The sequence below is a fragment of the Balaenoptera ricei genome, chromosome 3 (assembly GCF_028023285.1).
Source record: "Balaenoptera ricei isolate mBalRic1 chromosome 3, mBalRic1.hap2, whole genome shotgun sequence".
NCBI classification, from domain to species: Eukaryota; Metazoa; Chordata; class Mammalia; order Artiodactyla; family Balaenopteridae; genus Balaenoptera; species Balaenoptera ricei.
In genome coordinates, this window is record NC_082641.1 from 162,907,938 (window position 1) to 162,921,893 (window position 13,956).

Below are 13,956 nucleotides of genomic sequence, written 5' to 3' on the forward strand. Positions count from 1 at the left end.
GTCACTCCTTAGTAGAACAAAGGGCAGGTCCCTGTAGGGCAGTACCCTGGGGTGTAGACCCAGCTCTTCTCTGGCTGGTCCTAGCACACAGAACACTGCCAACCTGACTTTGCACCTGGGAACAGTCAGGGTACCTCATTCTCTTCAACAGAAGGAGGCCCTCTGGGGTCACGGTGCTCCCCTCATCACTCTGGTTCCAGGGGGCACCTTCCTTCGGAGACAGCCTGCTGCTCTCTTGGCAGGGACTGCATCCCAGCACTTAGGTGTGGTAAGGACCTGTTGTGTATCTCCTTGGCTGGGCTGTGGGCCTTGGAGGGCAGGAGGCTAAGGGTATCCTGAGCTCCAAGACAACTGGGGCCAGTTTTGGGGTGAAGGTTGGAGAAGGCCGAAGGATGAAATTTAGGGAGCTCCGCGCCAACGCCAATACCGCGCAGAGCAACGCCAAAAGTGGCCTTTCTCCCAGGTGGGCTCACGGTTAACAGAAGGATGGCGGGTAAACACTCCACTGGGGCAATAATTATGCACATTTACTAAGCCCTGGGAGGAATGGTAGTCACGTGGCTCTCGAGGGCGGCGCCCTCAGCTTTGAGATGGAGTTAACTCTAATCACAGAAGGCTTTCTGGAGGAGGCGGAATTTTTATGGCGGTCGATTGTGGTTTTCTCTGAACAGCGAGGATGAGCTTAGCACTCTAGGGACCAGATAGGTCCCGAGGTGAGCTTTTTGTCGGGGAGCAAGCCCGGGGCGGGGGTCGGAGTTGGATCGGGTTAGGGGAAGGGCCTGGGGGGGTCGGCGTCGCGGGGTCAGGTTGTTTGGGTTCCCCCGCTTGCCTTCACGTTGCCTTTGGTGATTGGACGCGCTGCAGCCGCGCTAGGCCGGTGCTGCGGGGCCCCAGGCACTGGGTGCAGGCCTCGAGGTGCCAGGCGCCCGAGAGCAGAGCGCCCCAGGCCAAGGATTAGGTCAGCAGGCTTGGCGGGGCCAGCCCGGCGATCCGCCCTCCCAGCGCTGTTCCGCCGGGGTCCCGATGCCCAGCCCGCAGGGGTGAGGCGCGCGCTCCCCGGGGAGCAGGGTTGCTGAGCAGGCGGCCTGCGCCGGGCGGAGGTGGCACGAGAGGGCCATCTGCCTGGGTGCAGAGAACTGCAGCATCCCCGGTGCGAAGCGCGACCCCTCCGGGCCCCCAGCTCGTGTCCACTGCCCCGCGCGCACTCACCTACTGACGCCCGCCCGCGCCCCCGGCCCAAGTCCCGGTGCCAGGCCCAGACCCGGACTAGGCGCGGGAGGCGGTGCAGGGATTGATTAGTGGACCCCTCCCCCAGCACTCCCCTCGCCCCGCCCGAGGCTGCGAGGACCCCTGGGCCCGGGGGTGGTGAGGGAGCTTCGTCCCCGCGGTGCCCGGGCTGGGGACTCGATCTCACTGGGCGGGGGCCGCACCGCGGCAGGCCGAGGTGCGGGCGCGCTGTCAGACTGCTGCCCGGCTCGGGTGCGGGGGGGGGGGGGGGTGGGCTCAGCGCGGGGGTCGCCCGGCTTCATCCCCCCTGCCGAGGCCACGGCTGGGCGGGCAGTGCCCGGGCCGGTAACCCGACCCGACCCAGCTCCCGGGAGCCGCTCACCCCGCACGGCCGGGCAGGGGGAGGGAGAGGAATGGGGGGGAGGGGGAAGGGAAGGGGTGGTGGGTGAGGGGCTGTGGGGACCGCAGGGCCGAGTCCCCGGCCTGTCTGCGCTGCTCTAGGGTGGCTGCCTTTGGTGCCTGGATGAGCCAGCCCCCTGCCTCGCGGGCGTCGGGCCTGCGGCAGGAGGGAGCCCTGGGGCTGTACAGGCTTGGCTCGGGGAGGCAGACCCGAGCTGCTGCCTCCATTTTGTTTCCTGCTCAGCTTGGTCTGTAGTGGTGGTGGTGTGGGCTTGGGGTGCGGCCGGGCAGGGGGTTCACCTGCGGCCGCGCCTGCTCGGGGTTTGAGGCCTCGAAGACCCCAGCCCCAGCCCCCAGGTGAGCCCCGCGGTAGGAGGGGGGTTGCCTTGGCCTCGGGCCGAGAGGAGCGGGCTGAGGGCAGGTGCCCAGTGGATGGGGAACCAGGGCTGTAACCTAAGATGGAGGCCGGGACTGACGCGGGCCCGAGCGGGGCTGGCGGGGCGGTCGGACAGGCCTCAGCCCGGCCAGGTGCCGCCGGGGCTGGGGCTCGAGACCGGTAGGGTGCTGGAACCGTGTGCAGCCCGGGGCCGGCGCAGCTCCCTGAGGTAGGTGAGGGGATCGGAGTGCCACCCACGACGCCTGCAGGCCCCGACACTCCGGGGAGGCGCGCGAGGCCCCTGGGGAGCCCGCCTCAGGCCCCGCCCGGGCAGCCGGGCCGGCCCGTAGGCCCGGGCCGCGAGCTGGCGCGCAGGGGGAGGGGAGGGGGCGGCAGCGGCGGCTCCGCTGATTGGGCGGCGCGCTCGCGAGCCCGACTTCACCCGCCCTGAACCCCGAAGAGTGAGGCAAAGGAGCGCGCGCCGTGGGGGAAGGGGTGCGCGCGCACTCGGGGCCCCAGCCGCACGCGGGCCGGCGCGAAGCGCTCGGTCGCTCGCGCCGCCGCGGGGGCGCGCGCGGTGGGGGTGTGAGGAGGAGGAGGCGGCGGCGGAATAGGCCGGGGCAGGTCGCACTCGCTGCCTTCTCCCCTGAAGAGAGACGCGGGGGGAGGGGGGGTGCGGCGAGCGGCTCCGCGCTCTCCCCACCGCTCCGCTCGCGCCCCAGTGTAATGAGGGTCACCCCCTCCCCCCAGCCGGCCCGGGAGGGGGCGCGGGGCACGGTAACTAGTGCGCTGGGGTGGGCGGCGGGCAGGCGCGAGCGGAGGGGGGAGGCGGCCGGGCGGGGAAGATGGTGGTGGCCGTGAGGTGAGGGGCGCGGGGGAGGGCCGGGCGCGGCACAGGGTTGGTGGCCGGCGGCGTTGCAGCCGCAGGCCCCCTCCCCCTCCATCACTACCAGCCGGGCTCAGGCCTAGCCGGCCGGGCCGCCGCGAACTTCCTCCCCGCGCGGCCAGTGCCCCGCCGGCCTCCCGCGCGCACCTCGGCCTCCGCCTCCCTTCAGGTAGCCGGCTGGGGGGCACGGGGCCGGCTGCCCTCCTGCAGCAAACTTTGCTTGGTGCTGAATATTGATGAGTGAGATCGGCTCGGCCAGGAGGTGCTGCCGGCGCTGCGGGAAGGAGCGCGGCCCGGGCAGGCGGCGGCGGCGTCGGCAGCAGCCATGTTTGTCAAGCTGTAGCAGCTGCTGCTGCCCTGACTCGGCTTCACTGGCTGCCTCCGTTTCTCCCCCTGCCGCGTTCCAGCCTCTGGGCCCTGCAGCCGTGGACCGAGCAGGCCTGCAGTCAGAAAGGCGAGCTTCGGGGTGCACCCGCTTCGGCCGACTCGCCTGCGGCCAGAGCACGGCCGCTGCAAAGGCTCCGGCGCCGGCTGGGGCGCAGGGTGCAGCGCTATTGTGACCGCTGCGCCCGAGCGAGCCAGAAAGGATGGGGGGGATAACCTTTTTGTGCAGCGTCCCGGAGCCCCCTTCGAACCCTACAGCCCCCTCCCTTCGGGAGATCCGGCCACAGGACCCTCAGCGGGGGAAGGGAAGGACTATTGCTGTTTGAGATTTGGAAATTTCTACTGCCAAAGGGATTTTAATTTTAGATCAGCCCAACTGTCCACCAGTCTGCAGTGCAGAAAAAAGGGACGGCTGTTTCCATGTGGCAAGATCTGCCCATCTCCGGGAAGATGGAGTTTGCGGAGTCTCTCCGAGGCCATTTTTCCATCGTCAGCTGGGGAACTTTTTCCGCCCATGGAAGTGCAGTAGAACTAGGCTTCGAGGCCACTAGGCCTTGAGAAGTGGCTGCCATTTTGAAGATAAGAGTCAAATGGCCTATTAACTCAGATTAATTGCTGTGTTTTTGGATTCCAGGTTGATGCTGGCCCAGGATGGATCAGACCTGTGAACTACCTAGAAGAAATTGTCTGCTGCCCTTTTCCAATCCAGTGAATTTAGATGCCCCTGAAGACAAGGACAGCCCTTTCGGTAATGGTCAATCCAATTTTTCTGAGCCACTTAATGGGTGTACTATGCAGTTATCGACTGCCAGTGGAACATCCCAAAATGCTTATGGACAAGATTCTCCATCTTGTTACATTCCACTGCGGAGACTACAGGATTTGGCCTCCATGATCAATGTAGAGTATTTAAATGGGTCTGCTGATGGATCAGAATCCTTTCAAGACCCTGAAAAAAGTGATTCAAGAGCTCAGTCGCCAATTGTTTGCACTTCCTTGAGTCCTGGTGGTCCAACAGCACTTGCTATGAAACAGGAACCCTCTTGTAATAACTCCCCTGAACTCCAGGTAAAAGTAACAAAGACTATCAAGAATGGCTTTCTGCACTTTGAGAATTTTACTTGTGTGGACGATGCAGATGTAGATTCTGAAATGGACCCAGAACAGCCAGTCACAGAGGATGAGAGTATAGAGGAGATCTTTGAGGAAACTCAGACCAATGCCACCTGCAATTATGAGCCTAAATCAGAGAATGGTGTAGACGTGGCCATGGGAAATGAACAAGACAGCACACCAGACAGTAGACACGGTGCAGTCAAATCGCCATTCTTGCCATTAGCTCCTCAAACTGAAACACAGAAAAATAAGCAAAGAAATGAAGTGGACGGCAGCAATGAAAAAGCAGCCCTTCTCCCAGCCCCCCTTTCACTAGGAGATACAACCATTACCATAGAAGAGCAATTAAACTCAATAAATTTATCTTTTCAGGATGATCCAGACTCCAGTACCAGTACATTAGGAAACATGCTAGAATTACCTGGAACTTCATCATCATCTACTTCACAGGAATTGCCATTTGTAAGCAGTTTTTGGTACAACTTAAATATATACATAAATGTATATATACAGGCAACTTAAAGGGAAACTATAAAAACCAATTATAACTAATTGGTTTTTTGTTGTTTATCAGTTCATAGATGAAAGCCTATTGCTAATGATAAGCTCTTTGGGGAAATTTTACTTTGATTTAAAAAATCTTCCTCTATTGTATGAGTTTGGTTCTTTTTTGATTTTTCCCAATTAACTCTCCATTGAGGACTGGCTAAGAGTTAAACTTAAAGGGCATTTGATTGCGTTCAGATTTAAATGTTCAAGATGGAGGTATACATTTGTTTAGCTTTTTCTTTTTTAAGTGAGCTTGGCTTTGGCTTGCTGGTATCATGAGTACAGGTGAACCAGTTAATTACCTGGAGTCCTGTTTCTGCGTAAGGCATGGCTTATATTTTTAGTTGATGGGGTGACTTTTGCTGCAGGTTGAAGTGCATTTGGGGTAAACATTCAGAGTAGCTAAGATGAGAAGGCCTTCTTGGACATCAGTCAGAATTTAAATTGGGCTGATTTTCCTGAACTACCTGTTGTGCAGCATCCTATGCTTCAGGTAACTGCCACCATTAAAACTTTTCCTAGTTTTAAATTTTGAAGTGTATGTAAATGTGTGGTATGGGTGTATGTGTATAGCAATGGAAAAAAATGTAATTTGAGTTACTCAATAGTGCTACATACTATTGTTAGATTGTGGTAAATGATGAAGTTTTTTTAAAAGTTTGATCTTACGCAGAATTTTTTGACTGTTCCTAGTTAGCTAAATGATCAGTTGACTTCTTTTAGCCTCAGTTTAATCACCTTTAAAATCTGATTGTTTTAACTTGATTGTTAAAAGATTCCTTTCAGCTTTAAATATTTGATTCTGATTTTGTTTTTGTCCAGACACATTGTCATGGTCACCTGTAATGTCACTAAAGAGGATCCCATTTCCTCCCAACATACCGCTGAAATACTATGTAAAGATTTAATCAGAGAACATTTTATGGTGTGTGATGATAGTTATGAGTGCATTAAACATTCATTTTACTGTATAGCCCTGCTGTTCTTTAAAGTTAGAGTGAGAATGTGGGTGTGTCACTTTTGTTTCTGTTGATTCATATCTTAAATATGCTTTAGTACTTCTTGATTTCTTAGCTTGCAGTTGCAGATTTAAAAAATTTGTTTTGGTAGTAATCTAGAGTCTGTATTGTCCGAGGTATTTTTCAGGGTGGATAGGCTGTATTGGCAGCCTATTGGCAGCTCAGACAAATCCTTCTTCGTGGGTTCACATTGAAATTTATTTTACATGTATATAGTTTTGTCTTTTTAACTACATAAAAACTTAGATCTGAAGGTGGAGATACATGTTTCTTTAGAAGCATACAAATATAAATGTAAATCTATGTGCTTCTTATCAAAGAAATGTCAGTGGAGTATTGGTTCTATTAAAAACAATTGAAAATACTGGAGCCTATAGAAAGTATGTTATGCATCTAAAATGAGAGTTAACAAACTTGTATAAATGTAGAAAAACTTTTTTCAGGTAGAAAATCTAAATTGCTCAAAGATTATGGACTTGAAGAAGCAAGTATCTTTATTTTTTTTTTTTTTTTTGCCCCCGCAACCCGGCTGTGCTGCTCGTGGCTTGCAAGAGCTTAGTTCCCGGACCAGGGACTGAACCGGGCCACAGCAGTGAAAGCGCCAAGTCCTAACCACTGGACCGCCAGGGAATTCCCATCTTTATTCTTTCATTCCGGTTGTAGATGAAATCTGTTGCTTTCATTTTCGCCTTTGATGTGTGTATATATATATTTTTTGCCTTTGATATTTTTTAACTAAGGATTTAAAGTGAAGTCAATCTCAAAATGCAAATGTAGTTGAACAATAAGCCTGGGAAAGGTGTAATTAAAAATAATTCTATATAGCCACACACTATTGATGCTTTGAGACTATTCACAGTTGATTGGTTGATGCAGCCGGTATAGAGTGCTTACTCTGTATTAGATCCTGTGCTCAGGGCTAGAAATTAGAATATCTTTTGCAAATGCTATTTGTCTTTTTTTCTGTCTGTAATATTGTGATAGAATGAGATTCTCCTGGCGAGATTAAGAGTAGTTATTAGGGTTTTAAGCCCTCTGTCTGGAATTAGGGAAAGACACATAATTCAGCATCATATTGCCAGTTGTTTTGTACAACTAGCTATCAGCAGACTTTTTGCCTCCTGTCATAAATGAGCAGCCTCTTCAGTTTACCCTCATGTTCTTCAGTTTTTTCTGTGTACAGTGATGTGAAATGGTTGTCATTACAGTTAATAATCCTGACCTGGTGCTTTTATATTTAATTGGGTTGATACTGTCTAATTTCTGCCAATGTACATATGCAATGTACAGTGCTTTGTACATTGTAGATACTTGGAAAAAATCTTCAAGGAAGGTTGGTCCCCGGAGCTCCAAGTTAAAGCAGTCAGTAACTTACAGTTTATTCAGTGCTTTGGTCTGTATTATCTTATTGGGTCTTCATAGCCTTGTAGTAAAAACAGATGTCATAGAAGACATAGATCAACCTTCAAGGCACTTGACGTTATTTGAGACAAGACTGAAACCCTTGAAACCATAGAATTATCTGAGTACTCTTGGTTTTCTTTTGTGACTTTTGAAGGTCTCTGACACTCTTACCTGGGCCTGAAGTAACTCCTGGTTTTCTCACTAGGCTGATTGCAGCAGTTGTTTATTTGCTACTCTTCCTCACTTAGATATTTTATGGAGATAAATATAAATAGAGTTAATTTATGCTATGGTGGTATTCATGAATTTGGGGATCCTCAAAGTTCTTAGGATGTAGCCAGTCTCCAGGATGGTCTGACATACATTTTATATTAGTGATCCTCTTTATCTGAAGAAGACTGCTAAAAATGAATACACTTAAAATGAGGACTAAAATTTCATAAGTAAATAAGGAGAAAAAGGATTATTTAGGATTTTATATTGAAAAGTAAGATTAAGAATTATAAAAGTAAGTTTTATTTATTTATTTTTGAAAAGACACTTCTATTTTTTTTAATTTTATTTTTTATTTATTTATTTTTGGCTGCCTCGGGTTTTCGTTGCTGCACACGGGCTTTCTCTAGTTGCGGCGAGCGGGGGCTGCTCTGCTTGCGGTGTGCGGGCTTCTTATTGCGGTGGCTTCTCTTGTTGCGGAGCACGGGCTCTAGGCACGTGGGCTTCAGTAGTTGTGGCACGTGGGCTCAGTAGTTGTGGCTCGCGGGCTCTAGAGTGCAAGCTCAGTAGTTGTGGCGCACGGGCTTAGTTGCTCTGCAGCATGTGGGATCTTCCTGGACCAGGGCTCGGACCCGTGTCCCCTGCATTGGCAGGCGGATTCCCAACCACTGCGCCACCAGGGAAGTCCCTAAAAGTAAGTTTTAAACCTTTATCAAAATTTTGATTATGGGACTTCCCTGGTGGTCCAGTGGCTAAGACTCCGTGCTCCCAATGCAGGGGGCCTGGGTTCGATCCCTGACTAGATCCCACATGCTGCAACTAAGAGTCCGCACATGGCAACGAAGATCCCACATGCTGCAACTAAGACCTGGTGCGGCCAAATAAATAAATATTAAAAAAAAATTTTTATGGCAACTATTTGTTATAATAAGGCAAGAATCAAATAGATTTTTAAAAATTTTGTCCAGCAAAATTGTACCATAGGAGATGGCATACTTTATTTTGCTTCATTTTCTCATGATCATAAGGAGGATAAATTTTTGTAAAATATTTAAGGACTTAATCAGTCTTACTGACGTTTTCGTTTTAAAAATATCCACTATGGAAAATTTCAGGTGTATACTGAAGAAGAGAAAATAGTTGAATTTCCATGTACTCCTCACCTAGCTTCAAGAATTACTGATATTGGGACTTCCCTGGTGGATCAGTGGTTAAGACTCCACGCTTCCGCTGCAGGCGGTACAGGTTTGATCCCTGGTTGGGGAAGTTACACATCCCGTGAGGTGCAGCTACTCCCCACCCCCCACAATAAAAAAGAATCACTGATATTTTGCCAGTCTTGTTTTATCCTCTCTCCACTGTGTCATTCACTAACATTTCTTAACCCTTTGATGTTCATATCACTCTTTGAAGCTCCTGTCCTGTATCCTTGTCAGTTGTCACTTGTTTACTGGTTGATCTAGATCAACTTTTCCTTGCCTGTAATTGGGGTGATTCTTCTTTATTATTTACCTTGACTTTAAGGAACACAGCATCTTTTTGCCAGATTTGTTTGCAATTTTACCTTGTAATTGGTTCGCAATGTAATACTAGTTAGTGCTTCATTAGGTAATGACAGACACTGTATTGTACATGGGATGGATGTTTGAATAGAGTCTTTTTCTTGGCCACTTAAAAATAGATATCTTGGGACTTCCCTGGCGGTTCAGTGGTTAAGAATCCGAGCTTCCACTGCAGGGGGCATGGGTTCGATCCCTGGTTGGGGAACTAAGAATCCCGCATGCTGCGTGGTGCGGCCAAAAAAAAAAAGATATCTTGGTGTTGTAACAATATCCCCTGGTACAATCTTGGAGATCCAGAAAATGCTCACAAACCACTCCCTGTACTAAGTTCTGTGCTATGGATGTTTATGTGGTTAAGGAGATCAATGGAGAGATGAATGAAACTTAGAGCTTCAAGGAAGAAGTGGGATTTGAATTGGTCTTGACTGGGTTAGGTTTGGTTAGGTTTAGAAGGGTACTTTGGATAAAGAGAACTAAATGAACATAGTATTTTCAGAAGGTTGGGTAGGATGGGTGTCCTCAGGTAATAAGGCCTAGAAATCCAGACTGTGGCATTTGGTATTGATGTGATAGGAACTGGGATCCAGTGAGGAATTTCAGCTGAGAGGTGATTCGATGAAATCTGTGTTTGGAAAACTTTGGCTGGGAGAGAGTAGAGGCAATGTTAGGATGTAGGAGTCTGTTGCAGTAGTAATTAAAAATTAGAATTGATCAGAGTCAGTAGTAGAAAGAAAGGGGGTAAATCCAAAAGATTATTTCAGAGGAGGGAAAATTGGCAGCCCTTTAAGGGTTGCCTGGATTGGAGGCAAAATTGGAGCCTGGATTTGAGGAATGAAGGAAAGAGATAAGTGCAGACGATGTCCAAGGCTTGTCGTGTTGGTGCCTGAGACAAAAATGATTCCTCAGGGGTTTTCTCCTCTTCCTTCTCATCATCCCAGCAATTCTCTACTCCCTCCTTTCCTGTCTCCACACGTCTCTGTTTCTGGTCTTTATCTGACTCTGTCCTTGCTGGAGGCCCTGGTTTTATTCATTACTCTTTCCTCTTTCCCTCTGGGATCTTTATTCTCAACTTTCACTGCATCACTTTTTCTGCCTAAAAAGAATGACATCTTCCTATTCTAAAGGAATCTTCCTTTATCCTGTAACCCCTCTGATTATCTTTCCTCTTTACTGGTGAATTTCTTGAAAAAGTTGTCTACTTTGTTTACGTCTCCTTAAGCTCTGTGAATTGGCTTCTGTACTCTGTTGAAACTGTTCTTTTCAGAGTCACAAATAACACCTCCATACTTATCCTACTAGATGTGCAGCATTTTGACCACGACTCCTTTTATGACTGCTTGTTCTCTTTTCTTCATTCTCTGCAGCCTCATCCGCTTTCATTGATTAACTTTACTGCTTCTCTACTGTGTGAAAACTCTCTCAATCTGACTTCTGAGCTTCAGACCAAGAAACTCAAATTGCCACCCGAGTTTCTCTTTCACCTGTATCATACTCACTTTTTTTTTTTAAAGCTTTTTAAAAAAATTATTGACACTGCTTTTTAATTTTTATTTGTTTATCTATTTATTTGGCTGCATTGGGGCTTCTTTGCTGCGCATGGGCTTTCTGTAGTTGTGAGGATCAGGGGCTCCTTTTTGTTGCAGTGCGCGGGCTTCTCGTTGCGGTGGCTTCTCTTGTTGCGGAGCATGGGCTCTGGGTGTGCGGGCTTCAGTAGTTGTGGCTTGCGGGCTCTAGAGTGCAGGCTGAGTAGTTGTGGCGCAGGGGCTTAGTTGCATTCGCGGCATGTGGGATCTTCCTGGACCAGGGCTCGAACTCGTGTCCCCTGCATTGGCAGACGGATTCTTAACCACTGCGCCACCAGGGAAGTCCCCATACTTACTCACTTTTGACCCTATCTCTTTTATTGCCAAACATGCTTTTCCTTCTGTCTTAATGATGGCATCATCCTCCAGTTCTTCTCAAGGCTGGAAACCTTGGAGTCACTTATTTGTTTATATGATCAAAATGCATTTGAGTGCCTCCTCTGTGCTAGGCACTGCTAGTATTAAAAAAGGGAAAGACGTAGACTTGCTTTTAAGGAACTTTACTGTGGAAAACAAGTGTAAACAATGGCAATACAGAATGCCACATGGTCTGATAGGTGTTATAGGTACTATGGGAGTGTGGAGGAAGGCATGCCTGGAGTAATCTGGAAGAACTTCACAGAGGGTTATATGTAATTTGAGCAGAGACATGCCAGTAAGTAAGAAGGAATAGCATATGCAAGTGGCAAGAAATTCTTTGATAGGAGGAATCTGAGAGGAGTGGGGTTGTCAGGAGATAAAGTGTAAATATAGGCCTTGTACTCCATGCTGTAGGGTTGAATTTTTATGCTATTTCCATTCTACTATGATGTCTTTATTACTGGTCTTCATATAGTTTTTCTCTCCAGTCTGTCTGGAGAGACAGACAAAATTACCTCTGACCTCCAAAATGAGAAAACTAGGTCTCTGGTTAAAGCTTTACCTTCAGTGCCTCGCTCCTCTCCCCATGTGCCTAACAAATAAGCCCAAATTCAGTTGTCCTCTGTGATAGGACCTCATCCCGACTTTCCCAAATCTCATATGCTACACCCAGGGAATCCTGGCTGGGTTCAGCCAGGCTGAACTGTTAGCCTTTGTCTCCCTGGTGTGATTCATCTTTTTGCATCTTAACAGTGTGTAGCATGGTGCCTTCTTTGTAGTAGACACTCATATATTTATGGAGTAAAAGAATGAATGGTGCTATTACAGAGATACAAGTTGGGAATGGGAGTAAATTTTAGGTAGGAAGGTGATGAGTGGACTGTGAATGCTCATCCTCAATGTACCAAATTTCAAAACTTCAGTGATTTTTTTGACTTTATCTCCTCATGCATTTAATTTCTAAGGGCTTTGAATTTGTGCTCCCTGTATCTCAAGCATTCATTTTTCTCTCCATTCTCACATTTAATCTCTTAATTAAAGATATTAAATCATAATAGTTTTAAGTTGGATAGATCCCTTGACAGTGTACTGTGCTACCTGTTTAGTAGAAGTCCCTTTAATCTCTCTGAGGCCCAGTTCCTCATCTCTAAATGGGGCGAATACTGTGTAGCCTACACATTTGAAAGGATGCAACAAGATAATTTATCTGAAGCAGCTAGCACACTGCTAGTTCTGAAGTGTAGGTGCTCAGTAAGTGATGCCTATTATTACTATATACCAAGAGCCAAATGGACATTTGGAAGAGTTAGTTGTGAATTTTGAGAAACATATGTTTGCACTTTTGCTTTTTTCTCTGTTCTTCTAAACTCTTCTTGCTTAATTGGTAAGATAAAGGCATTAAGTATTTTTTCTGTTTTTGTTTAATAATCAGGAGAATTTGATCCATTTTTTGTTTGGTAATCAGGAGAATTTAGTTTGGGCCATAGGATCAGTATCTCTCTGCACTCCAGCTATTAAGTAGTTTAACTTTATTACATTGTTGCTTTTTGCTGGTTGTCTTTTGTCATGGATATAAATGTTTCATTTCCACCCCCTGGTTTTCAGGAGAGCCCACCTCTTTTCTGGTGGTGGGTTTGATTGTCATTGAATGATCATTTCTGAAACTTTTTTAATGATCTCAAAATGTGGCCTTTTGAGGAGATTGCTATGAATATTTTAGTTAGAAAAGTAATATAAATTCATGGTAAAAGTGAAAAATGGAACATTAAAAAAAAAGGAACTTTATTTCTGTCACCCCTCATATGCTCCCTCTTTTTTTTTGGGGGGGGGGCGGGACCTGCACTATGCAGCTTGTGGGATCCCAGTTCCCTGACCAGGGATTGAACCCTGGCCCTCTGCCATGAAAGCACAGAGTCCTAACCACTGGACCACTGGGGAATTCTCAGTTGTCCCTCATTTTCATTCTTTATATTTTATTAGGATTTTCTTTGTGTCTATGTACCTTTTTTATCTTTTGGTAACACAAGTGGCCTGATATACATATTATTGAATACCTAATACGTTGAGGATATCTATTCATATGAGCATGTAGGTAGATCTCCATTTTTTTTTAATGATTGAAATTTTTATTGAAATCACTGTAAGTTCACATGCTGTTAGTTGTGAGAAATAATACAGAGAGATCCTATGTATGTTTTGCTTGATTTTGCAATGATAATGTTTTGCAAAAACATCTAATATCACAACCAGGATATTGACATTGGTATAATCCACCAATCTTATTCAGGTGTCCCAGTTTATGTTTTTCATATTTTTTTTTAAAGAAAATTCTACAGTTCTATAAGGACATATTCCAGATGTCCCTGGTTTTACTTGCACTTGTTTGTGTGTATGTACTATGTTAAGTTCTCTGCATTTTTATCACCTGAGTGGGTTTGTATGTGCACTACCACACTCAAGATGTTGAACAGTTTCAGTGCCACCAGGATATCTTCTGTGGCCCTTTTATATCACACCCATCTTCTTCCTGGCAGTTCCTCCTCCAACTTTTGCCAACTACTAATCTGTCCTTTGTTTCTAAAATTTTGTCATTTCAAAAATGTCCGTAAATGGAATCATGCAGTATATATATAGCCTTTTGGGATTGGGTTTTTTTCACTTAAAATTCCCTGGAGAGTCATCCAAGTTATTGAGTGTATCAATATTTTATACCTTTTTATTACTAAGTAGTATTCCGTGATAGGTATCTACCACAGTTTGTTTAACCATTCACCTGTTGAAGGACATCTGGGTTTATTCTAGCTTTTGGCTATTAGAAGTGCTGTGAACATTCATATACAGGTTTTGTGTGAACATAAGTTTTCATTTCTCTGGGATA

General features: G+C 47.3%; 1 protein-coding gene across 9 annotated transcripts in view; it reads left to right on the plus strand.

The window, feature by feature from the left end:
• Positions 1-1,886: 1,886 nt before the first annotated feature.
• Positions 1,887-13,956, plus strand: part of NSD1 (nuclear receptor binding SET domain protein 1) — a 141,690-nt gene continuing 129,620 nt past the window's right edge. For 3 of the 9 annotated variants that reach the window (XM_059917799.1, XM_059917800.1, XM_059917801.1), the window contains exons 1-2: positions 3,911-4,020; positions 4,761-4,850. In XM_059917799.1, the coding sequence (XP_059773782.1) occupies positions 3,991-4,020; positions 4,761-4,850 (120 nt within the window). In that variant the 5' untranslated portion in view covers positions 3,911-3,990. Of the gene's footprint in view, positions 1,984-2,029; positions 2,232-2,572; positions 2,780-2,841; positions 2,865-2,899; positions 3,058-3,107; positions 3,343-3,906; positions 4,851-13,956 lie in introns of those variants that run through there. The other 6 variants (XM_059917793.1, XM_059917797.1, XM_059917792.1 and 3 more) reach the window with 6 other exon arrangements.